The sequence below is a fragment of the Microtus pennsylvanicus genome, chromosome 13 (genome assembly GCF_037038515.1).
Source record: "Microtus pennsylvanicus isolate mMicPen1 chromosome 13, mMicPen1.hap1, whole genome shotgun sequence".
NCBI classification, from domain to species: Eukaryota; Metazoa; Chordata; class Mammalia; order Rodentia; family Cricetidae; genus Microtus; species Microtus pennsylvanicus.
Window position 1 is genome coordinate 44,009,013 of NC_134591.1, and position 27,384 is coordinate 44,036,396.

General features: G+C 45.4%; 1 protein-coding gene across 1 annotated transcript in view; it reads right to left on the reverse strand.

Moving 5' to 3' along the window:
* Window positions 1-27,384, reverse strand: part of Scp2 (sterol carrier protein 2) — an 83,301-nt gene that overhangs the window by 14,568 nt on the left and 41,349 nt on the right. Inside the window, exons 11-13 of the mRNA XM_075944906.1 lie at window positions 18,752-18,859; window positions 14,981-15,134; window positions 5,082-5,181 (exon numbers count right to left, since the gene is read on the reverse strand). Of these exons, the coding sequence (XP_075801021.1) occupies window positions 5,082-5,181; window positions 14,981-15,134; window positions 18,752-18,859 (362 nt within the window). The remainder of the gene's footprint in view (window positions 1-5,081; window positions 5,182-14,980; window positions 15,135-18,751; window positions 18,860-27,384) is intronic.

Here is a 27,384-nt window from a genome sequence, read left to right on the forward strand (position 1 = left end):
AGTTACACCGATACTCCAACCCTAGCAAGGTGATCAGGGGTTCAAATTTCTCTGCATCCTCACCCTGAGTGTTACCTTTTATTAGTCAGTCCATTGGGTGTGTTGTTCTGTTTCTTATAGAGAAAATCATCCTTTCTTATTTCACTATTATTACCCTCTAGCCTACCAGAAGGCAGCCATGGGTCTTACAGCAAAGAAGCTGTTCTAAAGTATTTAGTCTGCACCTACGTTTCTCAGTAGTCACAGGTGCATCCCTCCTCAGTTCTAAAGATTAAACTCAAGCCAGGTTTCCTGTGGGGCCAGTGATCAGTGAATGACCGTTTACAGATGTGTCTGCTCACTCATGAGTTGGCCAGGAGCAGAACACCACTGAATTACACACAGCAGGGAAATCTGTCTGTCTGCTCACTGAGTGCCTCACCAGTCGGCCAGGAGCAGACACCACCGAGTTACATACAGCGGGGCAAGCCCAGCAAGTGTTTAGAAGTTCTACCCTCCAACTGCCCGAGAAATCCCTGCAGTCTCATTTACCCCACCACTTAAAACAGGTGGGCGCTAACTCACCAACTGGCCCTCTTACACACCCCCATACTCTTTAGTCCACAGGACACTTTCATTTGAAATGGGAGTGAAAGTGGGTAAGAGAGTTAAAAGAGAAAAAAAAATGCAGTTGCAAAACTGGAGATCATTATTTCCAAGAAACCCTAAGAGCCTCTTATGGGAGGAAAAGTGCTTCTGGCGGCACGAAGGTCAGGGAGTAGGTGCTGCTGTAAACACAACAGGACAAAAACATGAGGCCAGAACTCAAAGAACACCAGTGGAACATTGCTAAGAAAGACAAAGATGGAAATAAAACCTCGTGCGAGGTTGTCTCCACCGAGGCAGAAAATGCATTAATTGACAAAGAGTCCAGACTTTCACTTTCCAGCGCTGCAAACTGAGGAAACTGACAATCGTGGGAAGGCAAAAGCAGACTAGGGATAAGGTTATGAAGGGGTACGGAATTAAAATGAGAGCAAGAGGCATAAGCTTGCACCGCTAAAAGCATAGCGTGAAACTGAAACAGCACCTCTTTGTTAACTCCAGCAGGGAAGTCCTCCATGATGGGTCCATGGCCAGCCTCAGTAATTGCTAACCCAATCTCCTATTTGACCTCTGAACTAAGTCCTCATGGAGTTCCTCACTTTACAGTGGACACTTAGCAGTGAAAGGCATTCCAAACACAGTAGGGAGCTATCTTCTGACTTGGATGGCAGGAGTTTTATATAATAAGCCAATATAGTATTGGAGAAGGTGGAGAGAAAAAAAGCAGTTATTCTCCTGAATTGTAAGTAAATCTGCAAATTATTATTCTCTTTTTGGTGGGAATCTGGCAAGCTAGACGAAAACATAAAATGCACATATTTAAGTACCCAATTTTGTCCTTAATTATTTAAACTACTTAGGACTTGAAGTACAGGAGGAAACTTATAACAGCAATGCTGCACTTGTAGAACTGAATATCATCTGATAGTCATAAGAGGCCAATTAAATAAATCATGGCACATATGTGCAAACATGTACAACGCGCTGAAAAGCATGCTAAGGACCTATACGCAGGGCCACAAAGCATACTACAGTGAAAACAGAATGAGGTCATGCGCCTAGACGACAGCCTGATGGTCCTGCAGCTCCTGTCGCAGGGCCCTGTCATCCACCGTGCGCTCCAGCCCTGAAAGGCTCTAGGGAAAGGCACGCCAGCCATAGCGCAGCCGGGTGATAAGAAGTCCTCAGCCCTACACTAAGGGACATATAAACTGTGCTCATCTTCCCCTCTGTGGCTCTACCAGGATTTAATGCCAGCCCAAAGGCCTTGGCTCCTTTTGTTTAGCTCAGTCATTTTAATCACTTTCTCAGGTGTGTGACCTGAATCAGGTGTGTGACCTGAATGGTGACTGTGTCTGGTTTGGTCTAAAATCTAAAATCAATAATGAGATCCCAAAAGACTTCTACATTTCAAACAATGAAATAAATATCTAATCTTGTCTAAGAGTGCCTCTTTTTGATTGCCTTCGTATGACTTTTACCTATAGAGAACTAATTAAGGGGGGCTGGAGAGATGGCTCAGCTGTTAAGAGCATTAGCTGCTCTTCCAGAGGTCTTGGGTTCAATTTCCAGCACCCACATGGTAGCTCACAACCATCTGTAACTGTAATCCTACGGGATTCGATGCCCTCTTCTGGAGTACAGCTATACATGCAAACCAAACACTCATAGACATACATAAATAAATACATCTTTAAAAAAAACCCAACTTGTTCTTATAGAAGACTTGGGTTCAATTCCAAGCACCACATGGCAGCTTTCAATTGGGAAATTTTGACATTTTCCTTTTCATTAAAAAAATTATTTTTAATAACATTGTTAATTAATTTAGATATAGATTTTTAAGTTATTTATTTCTTTGATATGCACTGGTGTTTTGCCTGCATATATGTCTGAGTGAGGGTGTCAGATTCTAATATGTGTAAATGTTCTGGCGGCATTTAATGTAGGTACACTGCACATGTGCCTGGTTCCTGCAGAGTCCAGAAGAGGGTGCGAGATCCCGGTGAACTGGAGCTACCCACTCCAATTTCCAGTCACCATGTGGGCGCTGGGAACCTTGGTCCTTTGCAAGAGCAGACAGTGCTCTTAACTGTCTCTGTAGCCATCTTTGCAGCTACCTAAAAAAAATTTTCTTTTTTATGTGTTCCTGTATAATATGAATTTTTTTTTAAATTAGAATTCTTTCTTACAAGAAGCGAGTAGCAACTACAAAAAGACTTTGAAAACTGCAAACTAAAGCTGTGTAAGATGGTGCACACCTGTGACCCTAGCACAGGCTATGGAGGTGGTGCACACCTGTGACCCTAGCACATGCTATGGAGGTGGTACACACCTGTGACCCTAGCACAGGCTATGGAGATGGTGCACACCTGTGACCCTAGCACAGGCTATGGAGGTGGTGCACACCTGTGACCCTAGCACATGCTATGGAGGTGGTACACACCTGTGACCCTAGCACAGGCTATGGAGGTGGTGCACACCTGTGACCCTAGCACAGGCTATGGAGGTGGTGCACACCTGTGACCCTAGCACAGGCTATGGAGGTGGTACACACCTGTGACCCTAGCACAGGCTATGGAGATGGTGCACACCTGTGACCCTAGCACAGGCTATGGAGGTGGTGCACACCTGTGACCCTAGCACAGGCTATGGAGGTGGTGCACACCTGTGACCCTAGCACAGGCTACGGAGGTGGTACACACCTGTGACCCTAGCACAGGCTATGGAGGTGGTGCACACCTGTGACCCTAGCACAGGCTATGGAGGTGGTGCACACCTGTGACCCTAGCACAGGCTATGGAGGTGGTACACACCTGTGACCCTAGCACAGGCTATGGAGGTGGTGCACACCTGTGACCCTAGCACAGGCTACAGAGGTGGTACACACCTGTGACCCTAGCACAGGCTATGGAGGTGGTGCACACCTGTGACCCTAGCACAGGCTATGGAGGTGGTGCACACCTGTGACCCTAGCACAGGCTATGGAGATGGTACACACCTGTGACCCTAGCACAGGCTACGGAGGTGGTGCACACCTGTGACCCTAGCACAGGCTATGGAGGTGGTGCACACCTGTGACCCTAGCACAGGCTATGGAGGTGGTGCACACCTGTGACCCTAGCACAGGCTATGGAGGTGGTGCACACCTGTGACCCTGGCACAGGCTATGGAGGTGGTGCACACCTGTGACCCTGGCACAGGCTATGGAGGTGGTGAACACCTGTGACCCTGGCACAGGCTATGGAGGTGGTACACACCTGTCACCCTGGCACAGGCTATGGAGGTGGTGCACACCTGTGACCCTGGCACAGGCTACGGAGGTGGTACACACCTGTGACCCTAGCACAGGCTATGGAGGTGGTACACACCTGTGACCCTAGCACAGGCTATGGAGGTGGTGCACACCTGTCACCCTGGCACAGGCTATGGAGGTGGTGCACACCTGTGACCCTAGCACAGGCTATGGAGGTGGTGCACACCTGTGACCCTAGCACAGGCTATGGAGGTGGTGCACACCTGTGACCCTAGCACATGCTATGGAGATGGTGCACACCTGTGACCCTAGCACAGGCTATGGAGGTGGTGCACACCTGTGACCCTAGCACATGCTATGGAGGCAGGAGGGGAGGTCATCCTTAGCCAGTTAGAAACCAGCATGAACTATATGAGGCACATTTCAAGGGGGGAAAAGCCAATAAATAATTCCATTTTAAAAATAATTCTGAGAAAAGGTGGATAAAGACAAGAGAAACAACACAAACAAATAATGTTTGAAAATGCCATTATGGAACCTAATATGTACATGATAATAAAAATAAATAGTAATAAAGAAGTCATATAGACTTAAATATTCATTTCCAATATCATTTAAAATGATTTTATATAAAATCTCTTTAATTCAGAAAGAAATTATAAAGCTGAATATGATATCTACCCTGTCAAACCCAGTACTTCAGAGCTGAGGCAGAAGGACTGCTGTGTTTGTAGCCAGCAAGCAATATGCCTCAAAAAGACAAATAAAAATAAAGGTTATATCAAAATGAGGCTTCTTACATCTGAACTATACTATACCCACAACTGGATATCTTCCTGACAAAGAAGACGAAAATGGAAATGATTTTAAACATTATTTACAGTCTTTACAATCAAATTTAGAGATGTGCGCTGGACAGTGGTGGCACACACCTTTAATCCCAGCACTTGGGAATTAGAGGCAGGTGGATCTCTGTGAGTTTGAGGCCAGCCTGGTCTACAAAGTGAGTTCCAGGACAGCCAGGGTTACAAAGAGAAACCCTGTCTCAAAACACAAAACAAAACAGATCTGGAGATGCATACATTTTCAAAACGCAGTCTTACTAGAAATACCAAGAAGGCGTATGAGACACTCAGGATTCTGAAACGCAGACTTTCAGCACGTGAAATGAGAGGTCACCTTCTGCTACTGTCAGCATCAGAGGAAACTGTGCGTCTCCCAGCCCCAACTCGTCTCTCACCTCTTCGAGCTTCTTCTCGATCTCCTTAAAGACAACATTTGCCTTGAACCCATCAACTGCAGAGCTGGTGGGCGCAGCCTCGATCTGGTGTGCTCGGGAGCTGCGGAAGGAATCAGTGTCAGCTCTGGGATTCACAGAGGGACCTGGGTTTTAACATCTACGTAACAGTAACTCTCAAAAGGCCCAATAAGAGATGTTGCAAATCTGACCTAAAGAAAATCTTTAGTAAGTATATAAAACAATTACCCAACTCCCATCCCACAACAAATACTGAGTTCTCACTAGGTGAAGAGAAGCTACCCTCATGAAACTTATATGCCAGAGAGACCTTTGACAAAACAAACAAGCACACAAAGCTACAGCTACCTGCTGAAAGCAGAGCAGCTGAATGGCTAGAGAGAGGCATTCAGTCAGGCATGCTACTGTGGATAGTGGTCACCGAGAGTCCCTCTAGGGAGGCGATAGTTTCCATTACATCTTCAACTGCTAAATGAACCAGCCCTACAAAGAGTTTCAGCGGGGAAGCCAATGTAAGCCCGAAGGAACTTAGGTATAAAGGTGAAGAAGGAAATACAAGAAAGCCAAAGGAGATAGAAGGCTGCCGCAGCTACAGCAGAGGAGAGAGGCAGGCCACGGCTATAGCAGAGGGGCGAGAGAGGCCACGGCTACAGCCCCCAACCCATTACATTTCAGTTTTAAGGGTTGGCGTGTAGCTCAGTGGTAGAACATGCACTTAGCATGCTTAAGGACCCTCATCACAAAACAAAAAACAGACAAATAAACAAACCATCCCCACCCCCACCAAGTTTGGACTTCATCCCACTGCACAACGGGAGGGAGGAAAAAGAGTACCAGTGGCTTTGCAGAATTAAAACAAGAGCCTGAGAAGCACCTAGCAGTGTGCAGCCTGTGGAAAACAGTAACAGCCGTGAATGTTGTTAGGTCGGAGGTAGCAGTCAGTGTTCAGCTGTCAGCTGTTAGGAAATTCCTGAGAGACCAGCACAGACTGGTGAAGGCAGGGGAGCCAGGAAGTCACAGGAGGGAGACACAGCTGCTCCATCATCACTCCTTCCTCCCTTTCTCTCTCCCCTTATCATCTATCTTCTATCTATCCTCTATCTTTCATCTATCTATCAATCTATCATCAATCTATCTATCTATCTTCTATCTCTCTCTGTGGGAATTGAACCCAGGATCTAGTACATGCTAAGCACGACTTTCCCAATGAGCTACACTCCCATCTTCTTTCAGTCATTTCATAACTATCTAAATTGGTACGGTGGCAGAGCCTATAATCCCAGTTCTTAGGAGACAGAGTCTGGAGGATTGAGTTCAAGGCCAACCTTGGCTACATAGTGAGTTTCAAGCTAACCTGGGCTACCTAGTAAGACATTGTCTCAGAAAAAAGAACTAGCTAGGCATAGTGGTGCATGCCTCTAATCCCAGCATTTGGGAGACAGGAGCAGGCAGATCTCTGGCCAGCCTGGTCTACATAGGGGATTCCAGGAATACACAGTAAAATCCTGTTGAAAGAAAAAGAAAGCAAGCAAGCAAGGAAGGAAGGAAGGAAAGAAAACACCAGCCATTAAACACATAAGCAACATCTAGCAATTGCCTGCAACATGCAAGGCAATAGTGTTCAAGGAATGATCTGAGAGGTAAGGTCTGAACACTAAGCTGCCATGATCTCAAGGGCAGAAAGCTGGGGATAAAAGGAAATAAAGGAAAATCAGAGTGACCAACACAGCAAGCGGGGAGAAAATGATATGGCCTGAAGGTGGAGAGCTGGACAGAAGACACAGGCACACAAAGCTAGGAATCTGGGAATCCACAGAGACAGCAGAATAAAGCAGAAGGGTGTGTCCTGACAGTCCTGCCAACAGTGTGCAGAATGATTCAGAGAGGGGACATGAAAGCAAGTGAAGAGAACGGGTAGGAGGCTGCTGCAGTGGTCCGGGCATAAGTGACAGCGGCCTGGACGCAGTCTGCTGATGGGAATGAAAAGAAGGGAACAGATTCAAAACAAAAGCAGAATCTACAGACTTGGTTGCTGGGTTGGGGGACATGGAAAGAGGGTAGAAAGGCTATCTTGGGAGTTTTGGGGATAACTGGAAATGACTAAGGTGAAGAAGAGTAAAGTGGGAAGAGGGAGTATGGGTGATCTACCTCAGCTGCAGTCCCAGGTGGTCTACCTCAGCTGCAGTCCCAGGTGGTCTACCTCAGCTGCAGTCCCAGGTGATCTACCTCAGCTGCAGTCCCAGGTGATCTACCTCAGCTGCAGTCCCAGGTGGTCTACCTCAGCTGCAGTCCCAGGTGGTCTACCTCAGCTGCAGTCCCAGGTGGTCTACCTCAGCTGCAGTCCCAGGTGATCTACCTCAGCTGCAGTCCCAGGTGGTCTACCTCAGCTGCAGTCCCAGGTGGTCTACCTCAGCTGCAGTCCCAGGTGGTCTACCTCAGCTGCAGTCCCAGGTGGTCTACCTCAGCTGCAGTCCCAGGTGATCTACCTCAGCTGCAGTCCCAGGTGATCTACCTCAGCTGCAGTCCCAGGTGGTCTACCTCAGCTGCAGTCCCAGGTGGTCTACCTCAGCTGCAGTCCCAGGTGGTCTACCTCAGCTGCAGTCCCAAGTGATCTACCTCAGCTGCAGTCCCAGGTGGTCTACCTCAGCTGCAGTCAGTTGGGGGAGTCTGTGATGTCAGAGGCAGGAGGATAGGAGGGTCTAGAACTCACAGGGATCGATCCAGTGGAGTAACAACCACCAACAGAAAAAAGGAGTGTTGAAGTCCTGGAGTAGACTATAGAGAAGAGAAGACAGGGCAGTGTCTGTCCCTTGAAAGACTTTATTTAGAGGTCTGGGAGCCAGTGAGGATTCACTCAGAAATCAGGCAAAGGGTCACAGCAGCCTACAGCAGAGAAGGTCCAGCAGATAAAGAGTGAACGATGGCAAACACTGTCAAATGGTCAAGTTCCTAAGGGATGGGACAACAGTAACCTGGTTCTTTCTGAGAACCATTTATGGCACAGCGAATTGAATTCATCTCTGCCATGGTGATAGCTAAGAAGGTTAAATGCTTGTTTGGGGTGGGATAAAAATAGAATCTTTGAGTAATCTCTTACCTTCTGGGTGTAAGCACAAAACAATCCTATACATTTTTAAGATCTTCTCCAGTATTTTCAGTGTGTTAAGGTATACAGAGTACAGCCAGATATAGAGGTGTACACCGTATCAGCACTTGGGAGGTAGAGACAGGAGGATCGAGAGCTGAAGATTGTCCTCAGGTGCATAGTGAGTTCCTAGTCCATCTTGGGCTTCATGAGACCCTACCTCAAAACATAAAACAACAAAAACCCCATCCACGTAAACTTCATCACCCAAACTACTTTTAACTGTGTAGAACAGGGATGTTAAATTTTCATCTTATAAAACTGAAATTCTGGGGCTGGAGAGATGACTCATCACTTAAGAGCACTTGCTGCTCTTCCAGAGGCCCCAGGTTCTCGTCCCAGCACCCACATGGTGGCTCACAACTGCCTTTAACTCCAGTTCCACGGGATCCACTGCACTCTACCGGGAATGCATGAATGTGGTTCACAAACACATTCAGACAAAACAGACATACACATAAAATCAGTAAATGAGTCTTAAGAAAAAAGTTGCCTCACACGGTGGCACACGCCTTTAATTCCCCAACACTTCAGAGAGGCAGATAAATCTCTGTGAAGTCAAGGCCACCTTGGGCCACAGCAAGCTCCATGCCAGCCAGAGCTACATAGTGAAACCCTGCCTTAAATAAATAAGTCTGTTTTTTAACCTTTAATCACCAATGTGCCCTTCTCCAAGCTAAACACTTCTTGATTCTATCTGGTATAACAACTGATCCTGGCAGCTCAAAAGTGTACAAAGTATCTTGGCTATGTGGCAGATACAGACAAAGGTCAAGGTCTCTCGTGTTTGAAAAAGCTCATCATTGATTAACCAACCTTCCATTAGATTAGAGAAAAAGTTAACACAAAATACTGTCAATATTTTCTGAACATCCTTCCTTGCAAGTTACTTTTATACTTGCCCTGTTTAAAAGAAATCGAGTAATAACTTAAATCTCCCACACAGACGTTTCTCCTGGTTTCTTTATGTTTTCTTGTTTACTTTGCTTACTCTTGCTGTGCTGCCCAGGCTAGCTTAAGTGAACTTCCCCTCAGCCTGCCGAGACCTGGGAATACAGGTGTGTGGCTAGCTTAAATGAACTTCCCCTCAGCCTGCCGAGACCTGGGAATACAGGTGTGTGGCTAGCTTAAGTGAACTTCCCCTCAGCCTGCCGAGACCTGGGAATACAGGTGTGTGCGCACCATCGAGCCTAGAGTCTCCTAACTAACTTCGTTCAACACAAAATTTTAGTAGAAACTAAACTGTGATTGGTTTTTTGTTTGTTTGTTTGTTTTGGATTTTCGAGACAGGATTTCTCTGTAGCTTTGGTTCCTGTCCTGGAACTAGCTCTTGTAGACCAGGCTGGCCTTGAACTCCCAGAGATCCGCCTGCCTCTGCTGGGATTAAAGAGGTGCATCACCACCACCCAGCACTGTGATTGGTTTTTATTTTAATTTGGTAAATACAAGTTTACTAGAATTAGTCTAGCAGTAAATAATGTTGGAAGGGGCTTAAAGATTGGGAGCTGGAGAGATGGCTGGAGGGGTAAGAACACTTGCTGCTCTTCAGAGGATCTCAGTTCAATTCCTAGAAACCATCCATAATGAGATCTGGTGCCCTCTTCTGGAATGCAGGCAGAGATACAGGCAGAACACTGTATTCATAATAAATAAATAAGTTTTTAAAAAAGAAAGATTAACTTAAAGAATATCCTAGTGTGTGTTTGGTTTTCCATTAGATACACAGGACGTTTTACTGTAAGAGCCTTCACAGGGTCAGTATCAACAATGTCACAAGATTGTAAGTGAGAAGTAAATGAAACAGGAACTTTACTCTGTGATGGTGGCTAAGGCCTTACTTCTTAATCTGAAGCGTTCTTTAGCTAAACTGCCTTACCTCTGCTCTCCAATTTATCTGCGGTGAGTTTGGCACTACCTACCACGAGCGGTTTTATACAGAGAAATGCGGCTGCGGAAGCATCGCTCGGTGATGAAGCCCTTTCCTAGCATACACAATACCCTGGGTTTAAAGCCCAGCACAGCCAGAAAGAAAAAGTTAATACAAATCAGCAATAACCCTAACAGACAGTTCTCCAACTACGATACATGGATGGTGGATAAGTAGTCCAGGAAATGAGGCTCAGAAAAATGATTAGTACTGAGGAGATGCAAGCCAAAATAGTGAGCTTTCCCATCACATGCACGAGGACTGCTAAAAAAGAGACCAGTAACGACCAAGAGCCAGGAGGGGCTTTCATACCAATGGGGTACCAGTCTGCCTTCCACAGCAACAGAGTGCCTTGAAAACACTACATCAAAGAAGCCAGTCACGAAAGAGCAACACCACATGACCCCCTTTATATGGAGTATGCACAGCAGGCAAATCCAGAGACGCGGAGTGGGTGAGGAGCTGACCGCAGATGAGACAGACTGGAAGTGAAAGCATCGGGGGTGTGGTTCGCCCGAGGGGGTGATGAAACATTCTAGAACTGATCACGGGAAGGATAATCTGGAAATCACTGAACAGACTTTAAGGGTGAGCTGTGCAGCACGGAAAGTGTGTCTGATAAGCAGTTTAACATCGTGTCTGGAAAGGGTTCCGGTTATCTTAGTATTTGAATGAACACAGCAGTCCTCCAATTTGGTCATTCATTCTGAAAGACAACAGGTAATGGGTCATCGTTTGTTCTGATTAGAGAGAGTTGTGCAATGCACGACAGCCCAGGGAGAGAAGTTCACAAACAATCATCAAGTCCCTGTGGCCTCAGAGCTGGCAGAGGAGCCCATATGACATAACAGACATACAGCCTCAAGAGCTGGGAGTTAGAAGAATGCGCTCCAGGAGATGGTGGCAAAGGCAATCCTCCCTGACCAGGCTGTGGGCTGTGACAAGGAGAGAGTTCCCATTTTGTACTAAATGCCAAGTGTGTTTTTTACAAACTCCTGAGTGATCCCTCAAATTCAATAAATAAGACCATTTCAACCACTGAAGCAGGGAGTGAACCAGAGGCACAGGGAAGGAGACAGACAAGTGTGCCGAGGAATAGACGCACGGTTCACCCACACCTAAGTGTGTGACACGCACACTCTGGAAGGTTTCTCAACTCTGAAGCAGATACTGCCAATATTTTCTAAGTGACAGAAAGGTTAACAGGCCCAACATAGGTAGTATAACAAAAAGGCTAAGGCGCTCTTTCCGGTCACCTCTCCCTCTATGTCTGGAAAACAGCAACACACAAACCACACACACATGCAACTAAAATGATGCCGTCTACAGAAGATATTTAACTAGTTGTCTAAATTCTTATTCTTTTTTGTAATTTTATTTTATGTTCACTGGTGCTTTGCCTGCATGTATATCTGTGTGAAGGTGTCACATCCGCTGGAACTGGAGTTACAGACAGGTGTGAGCTGCCATGTGGATGCTGGGAATTGAACCCAGGTCCTCTGGAAGAGCAGCCAGGGCTCTTAACTACTGAGCCATCTCTTTAACACCCTATATTCCTATTCTAACTGCTAAAAACTGGTGGTTACATGAGTATAAAGACACATAAATTACTCACATTGCCCCTAAATTTCTATTTAAAAACTAGATGCCTAATGTATGCATGTGTCCACCACGTCTCCTGAGAGGGCCTCGAGCGGCAAGAAGGAGCGCTTAGAAAGCAGCTGTATATGGTGTCTCGACATCACTCTCCACCGAAGGAAACCAAGAGTCCTTGGAGAAATGCCTGGTGTTATTGCAGCATGGACAATGCAAAGGGTCTGGGGAGATGGACCCGCATCAGGCAGCTCACAATCACCTACAATTCTAGCTCCAGAGAATCTGGTACTTTTACTCGCTTGCACACGCATGCCCAAACACACACACACACAAATAAACATTAAAAATTTTAAAAAGAGCAGGGTGATGGTGGCACATGCCTTTAATCCTAGCATTTGGGAGGCAGAGGAGGGAGGATCTCCGAGTTCAAGGTCAGCCTAGTCAACTAGTCAACAGAATGAAGTCCAGGACAGCCAAGGCTACACAGAGAAACCCTGCCTTGGAAAAAAAAAATTAAAAAGAAAATACAAGAGGAGATTGGACTATCTTGAGCCAGAACAAGGGGAAAGAATGTGGTACAGAGAATCATGGAACATAAGTGTCACCTTGAGAGGGTTCCCACTGGCCAGACCAGGAGCATTCTGAGCACCAAAATAACTGATACTGAAGGAGTGTGACCCCTTGGATAAAATACAGACTTGTGACTTCACACAGTGTATATGAATGCATTTAAAAATAGGAGAGGGGGCTGGAGAGATGGCTCAGAGGTTAAGAGCATTGCCTGCTCTTCCAAAGGTCCTGAGTTCAATTCCCAGCAACCACATGGTGGCTCACAACCATCTGTAATGAGGTCTGGTGCCCTCTTCTGGCCTTCAGACATACAGACAGACAGAATATTGTATACATAATAAATCAATAAATATTTAAAAAAATAAAAATAGGAGAGGTGCCAGGCGGTGGTGGCACACGCCTTTAATCCCAGCACTCGGGAGGCAGAGGCAGGCGGATCGCTGTGAGTTTGAGACCAGCCTGGTCTACAGAGCTAGTTCCAGGACAGGAACCAAAAACTACGGAGAAACACTGTCTCGAAAAATCAAAAAAAAAAAATAGGAGAGGAGGGAAAGTTCTTTCTTAAAGCAGAATATCAGTCAGTGAATCAGAAGGAGAAGTCAGAAAATCATCAATGGGCACTAAGATTAAAGGAGCTGTGTGCCTTTTCTATGGACTTACTGACATTCATAAAGGGCAAACTACGTAGAGGCAGAAAACAGAGCAGAGGTCACAAGGAAGGTTGAGCAAGGGCACATAAATAACTAAAGAGTTGCACACGGGTGGTGTACACCTTTACTCCCAATACTCAGGAAGCAGAGGCAGGTGGATCTCTGTGAGTTCGAGGCCAGCCTGGTCTACAAGAGCTAGTTCCAAGACAAGCTTGATAGCTACAGCAAAACCTTGTCTCGAAACACCAAATAAATAAATAAATAAATATCTTCGGAATTTTAGTCTGAAGGAAACAAAGTGTCTACAGCAATTAGACATTTGTATTGGTTTTTCACAGCTTGACTTTTACTAAGGGATTTCAACTACAAGAGTGAACTGGGAGGCACTCCAAGGTTATCAGCACAGAATGGATGAGTCAGATTGAGAAAGAACAAGATTTAATCCCCTTTATTTGATTCAAAAGCATATACTCATATGAGACAGACCCTATGGGGCAGGAAAAGCCACAATTTTAATTAAACCTCAACAAGAGACCAAAACTGGAATGGGACCTAGGGACCACAAAAGGCTGTGGACATTAGAAAGGAGCTAGTCTTTGAGCTAGGTCTTAATGTCTGGAACAAAAAAAAAGTTCTGAGTGGAGAAAGAAGAGTGAGACCATGGAAAGGAAAACGCCCCAAAGTCTGTAAAAGTGAAGACATAATGGAGTCTGTAAGTGTGTCCCATCCTTTGTAGAACAAAATGTGTGAATAAATGATTAAGTAATTACCAAGAATTTCAAGAGAAAAAGAGCCCGTCAGTGTTAAAAAGTTACAGCGTGGTTAAAGACTTTTAAGAATGGAAAATACGGTCAACGGTAATCAGTTCATTCATTCGGCTCAGAACACAATCTGATCTGACATCATTCTAGACCCTGAGGAATCCCAGCACACACAAAAGCAAAGATGGTTCACTATAAGAGGCTCATCACAGCCAGTGGTGGCCAGCAGAGGCAGGCAGATCTCTGAGTTCGAGGCCAGCCTGGCAACATGGTTCCCTGGACAGCCAGGACTACGCAGAGAAACCGACTCGAGCCGGGCGGTGGTGGCGCACGCCTTTAATCCCAGCACTCGGGAGGCAGAGGCAGGCGGATCTCTGTGAGTTCGTGACCAGCCTGGTCTACAGAGCTAGTTCCAGGACAGGTACAGGTTCCAAAGACACAGAGAAACCCTGTCTCGAAAAACCAAAAAAAAAAAAAAAAAAAAAAAGAGAGAGAAACCGACTCGATGAAACAAACCGAGAAAGAAAAAAAAGAGGCTCTTCATGAAAAGGAATAATTAAAGCAAGAAGAAAAGAAAAATCAGTTTGTGGACTAGGGAAGATTCGCTAGTGTTTCGGAATGGAGGCAAGGAGCCAATGAAGGGAAAGCTAGAAGATTCCGAAGAGGATATACATAATCTGGAACTAGTACATAAGGTGGGTGGAACTCAAACACAGGGCAAAGCTAGGCCTCAGAGAAGGAGCAACCCGGAGAGGCTGCAAGGCAGCTGAGGGATCCGAGAGGGCTGGGACTGAGGCATCTGAAGCAGCAGGCGCTTCCAAGAGAGGAAGAATTCGAGACAGGAGGAATTTGAGCAGCCATGAGGGCTTGGTTGAGAAACGTGTCTGCAAGGGTCCAATGGCACAAGTATTTAGTTGTTTTCTCCGAACCACTTCAGAACCCAAGAGAAAGGAGAGCATCGACCGTAGGAAATGAAACCAAAAGGCGGCTTGCCTGGGTTCTGCTGACTTGTGGGTCAGCATTCCTAGCTTCGCTCTTCCTCCTGAACAAAACTTTCCTAAGGCTGACTGAGCTTAAAAATAAGTCTTAACTTTTAAAGTCAGGTTAAAACAGTAATGCCATACTTTCCCTTAAATGTTCAATCAAACTGTGATTTTTTAAAAAATATGCAAGCGCCACTTATTGCGAATAATCAGAAGAACAAAAGTAACAAAACTTGGAATGCCGCTTACCTGACAGCTCCAGGAAAACCCATCCTGTAGAGTGTAACCACCACAGCTCCTCCGATGCCTAAATTGTGCTGTAGAGCCACCTTTGCCCCAGGAACCTGCCTCTTTCCGGCTTCGCCTCTCAGCTGCCAACAGAGCTCCGCGCACTGAGCCAGACCTGGCGAGTCGAACACAGAGCATCCCGGGCCGCGTTAGAGCGAAGTCTCCGCCCACTCGCCCCACGCAGCGGCTAGTCGGGACTTCCCGCTAAAGCCACCCTCGCCTCAGGAACTTCGAGCCCAAGAATTGCAGCTAGTTCCCACGCTAAGCGATCTAGCATTTAAAAAAAGACTCGAGTTCACAAAATCATGGAATGCTCGCACACTTTCTTCAACCCATTGTTTGCTGGCATGCTGAAATCGAAAACACTGCAACCAGCTGATGTGTGTGCGGTGGTACACTCCTCTAATCCCAGCAGAGGCAGAGGCAGGCGGACCTCTGTGAGTTCAAGGCCAGCGTGATCTGCAAGTTGAGTTCCAGGACTACTTAGTGAGATTTTTGTCTCAAAAAAGAAAAAAAAAGTTGACTCACTTAATTCTTTTGAGATGGGAACATTTTGAAAAGCAATGAGGAAGATAAACTGAACTCTTGAGAGGGGACGAGAAGGATGCAGGCGATATTCAGTGGGAAATGGAAGAACTGGTTAGGAGTAGGGGTTCAAAATGGAGGGGAAGGAGACAATACAGATGGAGAGGGAGGAATCTATAACCCTGAGAATGTCTGAAATAGTCATAGGGCATCATCTAACTTTAAAGTACTTATAGCACAGATAGGTGTATTACACACACACACATTTATTGTTTGAATGAAGTTATGCCACTTGGGATGATAATGCCTCTGCCAAGAGCCGTAGACTAACAAAACACCTAGTGCCTGGCCTAAGAAAGCTCCTTCCGAGTTCAAGAGACTCCCCAAACAGTGAAGGCATTGTTGTTGCCTTTGGTTTCAACCCAGAAGTCAAAGTGCCAATTGCTAAAGATAGCACACACACTTGGCCACAGGACTCAGAGGCGTTGAGCTGGATCTAACCCAAAAGCCTACTTCCTGAGGACTATCCTGGGCAAGCCGGAAATAAAAAGGGGGATGAGAAATCAATAGTCTTACCTAGCAGTGGTGTCTATGAGCCACAGCAATGACCAGCACAGCCAAATGTCCCCAGAGGTGCAATAGTGACTGTGTCCTGATGGTGATCACTGCTGTCTAGTTAGACTTAAGGCCCACTCAATAGAAAGGAAATCTCACCTGATACCATAAACCCAGCCAACCACCAGTGGTGAGAGAGGTCACGTCTCTTAAGAGACCCTACTAGGCTGGGCAGTGGTGGCGCAGGCCTTTAATCCCAGCACTCAGGAGGGAACCTAAACTGAGAAAATGCCGCCATCAGATTAGCCTAAGGCAAGGGTGGGCAGTGCCATTCCTGGGCTAGTAGTCCTGCTTTAAAAGGGAAGGTGAGTGAGCCAGGGAGAGCACGCCGGTAAGCAGCGTTCCTCCACAACCTCGCTAAGTTCTACCCTCCAGGAGCACCCGTGACAAACTTCTATAAAGAAGGAATTCCACGGACGAGAGAAAATAATAAACCTCTGCCAGTTTTTTAAATGGCATAATAAAAGAACCAAAGAAGGGAAGAAAAAACAGAATGGCAGAGTAGCACACCACACTGAGCTACCTGTAAATACGCAGCCTACCTGCATCTTCCTTCCTGAACAGCCTGGTACAGAACCTGGGACCTTCTGTAGCCTACGTGTCCCACCACTGAGCTACACAACAGCCCTGCACCCTGCCACACTTCTTCCTTTCTCCTCCCCAATCCATCTAGCTCTTCTGTTTTCTACTATGTTATACGCTTACAAAACCTGAGGGGTTCTTGCTGTTTTTGTTAGTTTTTTGACACAGAGTCTCTCTGTGTAGTCCTTGCTGTCCTAGAACTCACTCTGTAGACCAGGCTGGCCTCAAACTCAGAGTTCTCTTGCCTCTGCCTCCCAAGTACTGGGATTAAAGCTGTGTGGTGGAATAATCTTTTTGTACCCTGTGAAGATGTGACATTCTGATTGGTTTAATAAAAAGCTGAGCAGCCAGTAGCTACACAGGATTTTCAGATAACTGATGCTAAGAAGAAAAAGGCGCCAGCCAGGCAGAGAGAAGCAGCATGGGCAGTGCTGAGTAAAGATGATAAAGCTCGAGACGAAAAGTGGATCCATAAAAATGGGTTAGTTATAATAGCCAGGCGGTGGTGGCGCACGCCTTTAATCCCAGCACTCGGGAGGCAGAGGCAGGCGGATCTCTATGAGTTCAAGGCCAGCCTGGTCTACAAGAGCTAGTTCCAGGACAGGCTCCATAGCTACAGAGAAACCCTGTCTGTCTCGGAAAAAAAGAAAGAAAGAAAGAAAGAAAGAAAGAAAGAAAGAAAGAAAGAAAGAAAGAAAGAATAACAAGCCTAGGCTATTGGCTAAGCTTTTATAATTAATAATAAGTCTCCATGTCATTACTGGGAAGCCAGTGGTCCTGATGAAAAGGTCTGACTACAAAGGTGTGCACCACCACACTCAACTGAAATTTGAGTTATAAATAAAAATAAAACAAGGTTAACTGCTTTAATTTATCGCAGAAATCTCAAGAAGTTAAATTAATATTAATATAAAATTAATTAATTAAATTAATATTCCACTAATCAACACATACCAGAAAATAAAGAGAAAACACAGCCCATCTACCTTTACAGAAACAAACAACAGAAATTTGCCACTACGTTATTTTAGAAGCTGCAATACAGAAGCTGTCATTTTTTCAGTTAAAGACCTTAGAGTCATAGTGATTAATTTCTAACTGCTCAGAGGAATCACAGTGGCCAGAGGGCAACAGAGCCAAGTAAAGCTCTTATTTCATCATTTCTAGTCTGGATTTCTCAAGAGGAGGCAAGGTCCACACAGTGCTCAGCTGAGAGGATCTTATCTGGGTAGTCCAGCGGCTCGGTTAGGAAACAGCTGGCCAATTAAGCAAACTGCAGGTCAAGGGAAATCAAGCGACTGTAGTTAAGAAGCATTTAAAGCCCCAGTCACTGAGCTGGAATGGTGGCTCAGTGGTTAAGCACGCTGGCCGCTCTTCCAAAGAACCAGCACCCACATAGCAGTTCACAACTATCTGTAACTCTAGTTCGAGGGGATCTAGTATTCTCATGCAGGCAAAATCCCAATGTACATAAAAAAATAAATCAAAAGAAAGAAAGAAAGGAAAAGAAGAAAAGAAAAGAAAGCTCCAATCACTCCAAGTTCAAAGAATACAGACATACTGAAATCATAGACTTCAGCCACTCACAGCAGTTCACACCAACAATCCCCGCATTTGGGAGGGGCAGGCAGGGGGATTGCTGAAAGTTTAAGGTCATCCTGAACTATATATACAGTGAGTTCCAGCCCAACCTGAGTTATAGAGTTAGACTGTCTTAAAAAAAAATCAAAAACAAGGGCCAGCAAAATGGCTCAGCAGATAGACATGGGCCAAGCTTGATGACCTGAGATTTGATTCCCCAGGACCCATATAAAATTGGAAAGAGAGAGCTAATTCCCTCAAGCTGTCCTATGATCTCCACATGTGTGCGCTATAGAACATGCATGTGCATGCATACATACACAATATACAAATAATATAAAAAAGAACTAAAAAGGAAATCAAGGTCTAAAGTATAATTTTGACAAAAAAAAAAGAATAAAAACTTCTTGAATCTGAATATATTGTCACCTGTTGCTCCCAGTGGGTGTCCCTTGGAAATGAGTCCGCCACTAGGGTTTATGACCCACTTTCCTCCGTAAGTGTTATCTCCTCTGTCAACCAGTGTTCCGCCTTGCCCTGTGGGAGGAAAACATTAACATTCACAAATGTTACAAAATAACATTGGACAGAAGGCATGTCTGTTTAACTCTCCCATACAGCTGAGTATTTAATACAAACACTTCCTACGAGCTTAATAATTTGTTACAAATGCTTCTAAGTGTTGAGTAATGATACTGGGCAATAAAGGCTTACCTTTCAAAACTGTTCTGCATGAAACAGGGCACTGACTAGTTCCTAAAAGCCCTGTAGCTTCCAAAGTTGCCCCAGCTACGACAGGCAGAAAAGAACACGGAGAGCACAAATACTCTGCTGATACGACAGCACAAATACTCTGCTGATACGGACATCACAAATACTCTGCTGATACGGAGAGCACAAATACTCTGCTGATACGGAGAGCACAAATACTCTGCTGATACGGACAGCACAAATACTCTGCTGATACGGACATCACAAATACTCTGCTGATACGACAGCACAAATACTCTGCTGATACGGACAGCACAAATACTCTGCTGATACGGAGAGCACAAATACTCTGCTGATACGGACAGCACAAATACTCTGCTGATACGGACATCACAAATACTCTGCTGATACGGAGAGTCAAATACTCTGCTGATACGACAGCACAAATACTCTGCTGATACGGAGAGCACAAATACTCTGCTGATACGGAGAGCACAAATACTCTGCTGATACGGACATCACAAATACTCTGCTGATACGGAGAGCACAAATACTCTGCTGATACGGACAGCACAAATACTCTGCTGATACGGACATCACAAATACTCTGCTGATACGACAGCACAAATACTCTGCTGATACGACAGCACAAATACTCTGCTGATACGACAGCACAAATACTCTGCTGATACGGACAGCACAAATACTCTGCTGACACAGACAGCACAAATACTCTGCTGATACGGACAGCACAAATACTCTGCTGACACAGACATCACAAATACTCTGCTGACACAGACATCACAAATACTCTGCTGATACGGACAGCACAAATACTCTGCTGATACGGACAGCAAAAATACTCTGCTGACACAGACATCACAAATACTCTGCTGATACGGACAGCACAAATACTCTGCTGACACAGACATCACAAATACTCTGCTGACACAGACATCACAAATACTCTGCTGATACGGACAGCACAAATACTCTGCTGACACAGACATCACAAATACTCTGCTGACACAGACATCACAAATACTCTGCTGATACGGACAGCACAAATACTCTGCTGATACGGACAGCACAAATACTCTGCTGACACAGACATCACAAATACTCTGCTGATACGGACAGCACAAATACTCTGCTGACACAGACATCACAAATACTCTGCTGACACAGACATCACAAATACTCTGCTGATACGGACATCACAAATACTCTGCTGATACGGACATCACAAATACTCTGCTGACACAGACATCACAAATACTCTGCTGATACGGACATCACAAATACTCTGCTGATACGAACAGCACAAATACTCTGCTGATACGGAGAGCACAAATACTCTGCTGATACGGACAGCACAAATACTCTGCTGATACGGACAGCACAAATACTCTGCTGATACGGAGAGCACAAATACTCTGCTGATACGGAGAGCACAAATACTCTGCTGATACGGACATCACAAATACTCTGCTGATACGGAGAGCACAAATACTCTGCTGATACGGAGAGCACAAATACTCTGCTGATACGGACAGCACAAATACTCTGCTGATACGGAGAGCACAAATACTCTGCTGATACGGACAGCACAAATACTCTGCTGATACGGACAGCACAAATACTCTGCTGATACGGAGAGCACAAATACTCTGCTGATACGGACAGCACAAATACTCTGCTGATACGGAGAGCACAAATACTCTGCTGATACGGACAGCACAAATACTCTGCTGATACGGACAGCACAAATACTCTGCTGATACGGACAGCACAAATACTCTGCTGATACGGAGAGCACAAATACTCTGCTGATACGGAGAGCACAAATACTCTGCTGATACGGAGAGCACAAATACTCTGCTGATACGGACATCACAAATACTCTGCTGATACGGAGAGCACAAATACTCTGCTGATACGGAGAGCACAAATACTCTGCTGATACGGAGAGCACAAATACTCTGCTGATACGGACAGCACAAATACTCTGCTGATACGGACATCACAAATACTCTGCTGATACGGACAGCACAAATACTCTGCTGATACGGAGAGCACAAATACTCTGCTGATACGGAGAGCACAAATACTCTGCTGATACGGAGAGCACAAATAGTCTGCTGATACGGAGAGCACAAATACTCTGCTGATACGGACAGCACAAATACTCTGCTGATACGGACAGCACAAATACTCTGCTGATACGGACAGCACAAATACTCTGCTGATACGGACAGCACAAATACTCTGCTGATACGGACAGCACAAATACTCTGCTGATACGACAGCACAAATACTCTGCTGATACGACATCACAAATACTCTGCTGATACGGAGAGCACAAATACTCTGCTGATACGGACAGCACAAATACTCTGCTGATACGACAGCACAAATACTCTGCTGATACGGACATCACAAATACTCTGCTGATACGACAGCACAAATACTCTGCTGATACGGACAGCACAAATACTCTGCTGATACGGACAGCACAAATACTCTGCTGATACGGACAGCACAAATACTCTGCTGATACGGACATCACAAATACTCTGCTGATACGGACAGCACAAATACTCTGCTGATACGGACAGCACAAATACTCTGCTGATACGGACAGCACAAATACTCTGCTGATACGGACAGCACAAATACTCTGCTGATACGGAGAGCACAAATACTCTGCTGATACGGAGAGCACAAATACTCTGCTGATACGACATCACAAACACTCTGCTGATACGGACAGCACAAACACTCTGCTGATACGGACAGCACAAATACTCTGCTGATACGGACAGCACAAATACTCTGCTGATACGGAGAGCACAAATACTCTGCTGATACGGAGAGCACAAATACTCTGCTGATACGACAGCACAAATACTCTGCTGATACGGACAGCACAAATACTCTGCTGATACGGAGAGCACAAATACTCTGCTGATACGACAGCACAAATACTCTGCTGATACGACAGCACAAATACTCTGCTGACACGACATCACAAATACTCTGCTGATACGGACAGCACAAATACTCTGCTGATACGGACAGCACAAATACTCTGCTGATACGGACAGCACAAATACTCTGCTGATACGACAGCACAAATACTCTGCTGATACGGACAGCACAAATACTCTGCTGATACGGACAGCACAAATACTCTGCTGATACGGACAGCACAAATACTCTGCTGATACGGACAGCACAAATACTCTGCTGATACGGACAGCACAAATACTCTGCAGCACTTTAACTGGAAATTACAGTTTCAAAATTCTTAAGTGTCCAAAATGAATTTATTTTCTCCCTGGTTTCAGCTGTATTACTATGTGGTATATGATGTTTAAATTAAAAAAAAAAAGCTTGTTGGTCATCACGGCACACACCTTTAATCCCAGCACTCAGGAGGCAGAGGAAGATGGATCTCTGTGAGTTCGAGGCCAGCCTGGTCTACAGAGCGAGTTCTAGGACAGCCAGGACTACGTGGAAGAACCCTGTCAGAACAAAACAAAGCAAACAACAGAAGAGCAGGACTGAAAGTGTGGCTCGTGGCAGAGTGCGTACCCAGCGTGTGGATGTCCTGGTATTTGATTCCAGTACCACAAAAACAGGCAAACAAACAAAAATTCATTCTCATGAAATTAAGACAAAAGACTGAAAACACTGTTGAACCATAAAGGTTAAAAATAATTATTTCACAGTCACAGGAATGGTGCACAACCTTTTGTCATAGCACAGAGGCAGGCATATCTTTGTGTGTTCAAGGCTAACCTGGTCTACATGCTGAGTTCAAGACCAGCCAGGGCGATGCGGTGAAACTCTGTCTCTAACTAACCCCTCCCCTCAACAATAAAAAAACAACTACAAATTTATTTCACATGCTTGGTGGCCTCCACGTTGCCCGTTAATGACCTGTTTGCTGTTTGGTGGTTACAAAACAAAAGTACATGGATCATATAAAATATTCTTCCAGATGCTTTTCTGATCAAATAATAAGATCTGGGAGCTCCAGAGGGGACGATAATGGTTTGGGTGCTGTACGTAGCCATGGCACCATGAAGAGGAGGATGGAAAAGAGTTTGCGAAGGGGAGAACAAGGAAGAGAACCCTGGACAAACCAGATGGGGTTCTAGACACAGCATCTGAGGGCAAAATGAACCAAAGGTGCTTGAAATAAGAGGCAACGTGGCTGCAGGAGAGTAGTCACAGAGAGAAGAGGCTGCGGACACCGAGGTGCGCCCTAAAGAGACAACAGTCAGCCAGTGCCTCTCTGTGAGAAACGAGCAGGCTTGGAAGAGAGGGACGGCCCTGACCATTCTGTGTGGGCTTGAGCAAAGAGACTGGAGTCCAAGCAGATGCAGGGCCAGCTGTGAGGCAACCACAGCCTAAGAAACCATGCTGGCAGCGACAAAAAAACCTGGCAAGAAGTGGCCTACTCAGATTTATCTGAAGGCAGAGTCCAGTGCCAACAGGACTCAACAAAGGATTCAGTCACGGTGGCTTGAGAAAAAAAGAAGACTCGAGACTGACTCTGCAGAGGCTGGAAGGATGGCTCGGCAGTTAAGGGCACCTGATGCTCTTGCAACAAGTTTGCTTCCCAGAAACAATCTTAGGCAGCTGATAACCTCCTATGACCAAAGGATCTGACAGCCTCTTCTGGCCTACATATGCGTGTACACATGCACAGGCATGCAAACATACACACATAAATAAAAATAAATCTTTAAGAAAAGTGATTTTTATTTTATTTTGTTTTTATTTTTTGTGGGTTTTTGTGTGTGTGTGTGTGTGTGTGTGTGTGTGTGTGTGTTTGTTGTTGTTGTTGTTCTTTTTCGAGTCAGGGTTTCTCTGTAGCTTTGGAGCCTGTTCTGGAACTAGTTCTTATAGACCAGGCTGGCCTTGAACTCACAGAGATCCTCCTGTCTCTGCCTCCTGATCCTCCTGTCTCTGTTTCCCAAATACTGAGATTTGAAACCCCCCTTTCTACCCAACAGAACCAGAAAAAGAAAATCCACAGGCTGAGTAGCGAGCAAAGAAGGCCACAGCAGAGAGAGCCAGAGCAGAGCCCCAGCCTGATTCTGACTGCAGACTTATGTAGGTCTGAGACTCACTCTCCTGAGCTATGGATGCACAGGAGGGCCCGAACCAGTACAGCTGTAACAGGCTCAGGAGCTAAACATGAGCATCAATCACCACCTCCAAAGGCAAGACAGAACTTGTCACAACAAACTGGGCTGACCGCTCCCTAAGTCACAAACAGTGTGGAGTGGGGGAGATAACTCGGTCAGTAAGCCATGAGGCATGTAGGCAGTAAGCAGGAAGACTGAGTTAATCCCCAGCACCCACATAAAAGGCTGCCAGGAGCCGGGCGATGGTGGCGCACACCTTTAATCCCAGCACTTGGGAGGCAGAGGCAGGTGGATCTCTGTGAGTTCGAGGCCAGCCTGGTCTACAGAGCTAGTTCCAGAACAGGCTCCAAAGCCACAGAGAAACCCTGTCTCGAAAAACCAAAAAAAAAAAAAGGCTGCCAGATCCCAGCAACAGAGTTTGTCTCAAAAATAAAATGGGGAGAGGTAACCCAAGGGAGAAAGAGCATCAAAGCATCAATAGATTACAACGTCTAGATTACAAAGGTATCAAGGACTTTCAAACTGATCCTAGAGCTGCAAGGGGAAGGAGACACACTAGAAATAAACACCAAGACAGGAGTTCTCAGCACAGCCAAGAAACTAGAAAATAAATCCCAAAGAAATTTGAAAAGAGAAATCTTTTAAATAAAACACTAAATCCAGATATGGTGGTTCATGGCCAGGATGCTGACCCCGGATGCAGAGGCAGAGGCTGCAACAGTAAGCTTGTCGGTATTGGAGACTGGACTCAGGGGTTCCTGCATGTGAAGCAAGCACTGTGCCTCATGAGCTATAGCCCAGCCTGAGATCTGTCTCCAAATGGAAAGAAAGGAAAGGAAGAGAAACATGAAAGGACATCCTACCATTCTGGAAGCTGGAGCAAGAAGACGGTCATGTGATCAAAGTCAGTAAGACTCTTGTCTCCAAAAAAAAGTTCTTCCAATTTAAAAAAACAAAAAGGAAGAAAGAAAGAAAAGGAGAAAAAGAAAGAAGCTGGGTGACAGTGGTGCACGCCTTTAATCCCAGCGTTCGGAAGGCAGAGGCAGGTGGATCTCTGTGAGTTTGAGGCCAGTGTGAGTTCCAGACAGTCAAGGCTGATACACAGAGAAACCTGTCTCGGAAAACCAGGGAAAAGAAATTACTCGAGAGACTCAGAGCAGAAAGGGCATTTAAAAAACGAACAGATGTGCATGGCCCCAGGTTTGATCACTAATTCTACAAAAAGAAAATAAAACAAAAAAGAAAGTATTCCACAGACTTGTGGGGTAGTATCAAAAGCTCTAAAACAGACATCACTGTAATGGCACACACCCTCAATCCCAGCACTCAGGAGGCAGAGGCAGGCAGATCTCTGTGAGTTCGAGACCAGCCTGGTCTAGACAGTGAATTCCAGGTCAGTAAGGGCTGTGTATTTAGACCCTGTCTCAAAGCGGAGTGGGAGCAGAGACAGAGATAGGATATTGGAACATTCAGCCCTAAATGGGATCTCTACCAAAATCCCTTCCAACAGGACAGGGTAACCCACCCACCTTGAGGAAGAAGAAAGAGTGTAAGAGCCAAAGGAGATGAAGGATGCCAAGAAAACAAGGCCCTCTAACTCAACATGATCAAAGCGCATATGAACTCAGAGAGACTGCTGCAGCCTGCCCAGGGCCTGCACAGCTCTGCACCAGGTTCTATGAACACAAATAATGGCTTCCAGCTCAGTGTTCTTATGGGACTCCTAAGTGTGTGAACAGGTGGGTCTCTGATTCTTGTGCCTTCTCTTAGGCTCTTTTCCTTCTGTTTATTTGCCTTGTCCAACTCCAATGTGATAGTTTTTGTTTTATCTTATTATATCTTATTTTGTTACATTTTTAGAAAAGTATATTCACAAGTCTTGCAGAGGACCAAGGCTTGTTTTCCAGCTGCTCACAACAGCTTTTGACTCCAGTTCCAGGGGATCCAATGCCCCCTTCTAGTCTGCTCAGGCAATAGGAGCATACATTGGTGCACATACAAACATGCAGGCAAAATACAGAGAATAAAAACAAAGAAACAGGGCTCTTGTGTTCGGAGCCAGGCTGATCCAAGGCTTTCTCAGCAACCCCGATGAAAGGGCAAAGGGAATGCCAGTCTGTGTCTTTGCCCAGGGCAGACTTGCCTCCTGTAGTCTAGAACTGGAAACAAGTCCTCAAGGGAGTTAGGTTTTGGTTCCTGGGAACCTGGCCTTTTCCCCCAGAACAGACTGGAGTTGAGTCTCAAAGATGCTGTGTACTGGGTCTGCGATACATTTGCTATGTTCCTTTTGTGCAACATGGCTTGATTAGCTCCCTGATGACTGTGTCCATTATATGATAGTTTTCCGATGACTGTGTTCATTTCCCCCTGCAAACTATATATAAGATGCTGTGCATTTTAATAAATATCGTTGCATCCTGATCCCAAACTTTCATGTCTTCTTAATTTATCTTCCTTTGGTCCTCCTCTCAGGAACCTGTCACTAAAGAAAAACCTGCCAGTCCAGGTCAGTCTTGGACTGGGAGATGGCTCAGTGGGTAAAGTATTGCCACTCAGACATGAGGGCCTGGATTTGAAACCCTAAGATCCACGTAAGAGCCCAGCATAGATCTATAACCCCAGTACTCCTACAGCAAAACGGGAAGTGGAGACAGAGGAGCCTCTGGACGCTTGGAGGACACACAGCCATGAGCAGTAAGAGAAAGACATTATCTCAAACATGAAGATTCTACACACACACACACACACTCACACACACACGATCTTTAAGAATGAAATGACAAAAATTATAAATACCTAGGTAAATATAAAAGACTATTTCCTCTTAATGCCTTCAAATATGATCACGTTAATATTTTCAATATAAACAGATGCGATATACATGACAACTACAACAAAGAAGGCAAAGAGGAGTCAGTTAATGGCCTGTATGGTGGCCAGGGTTCCTCCTTGCATGTTAAGAGGCACAATACTAACTACTAGAGACTGAAGGCTAAGTACACACCATGGCCTTGGAGCAGCGGTTCTTAACTGGGGGAGATTTTACCCACAGGGAGAGATGTAGTAATGTCTGGAGACATTTTTGGTTGTCACGACTGTGGGAAACATTTGTGGCATTCTGTGGGCAGAAGGTCAAGCACACTCACTGCTGAACACCCTAAAAAGCACACACTCTACTACAGAATGACA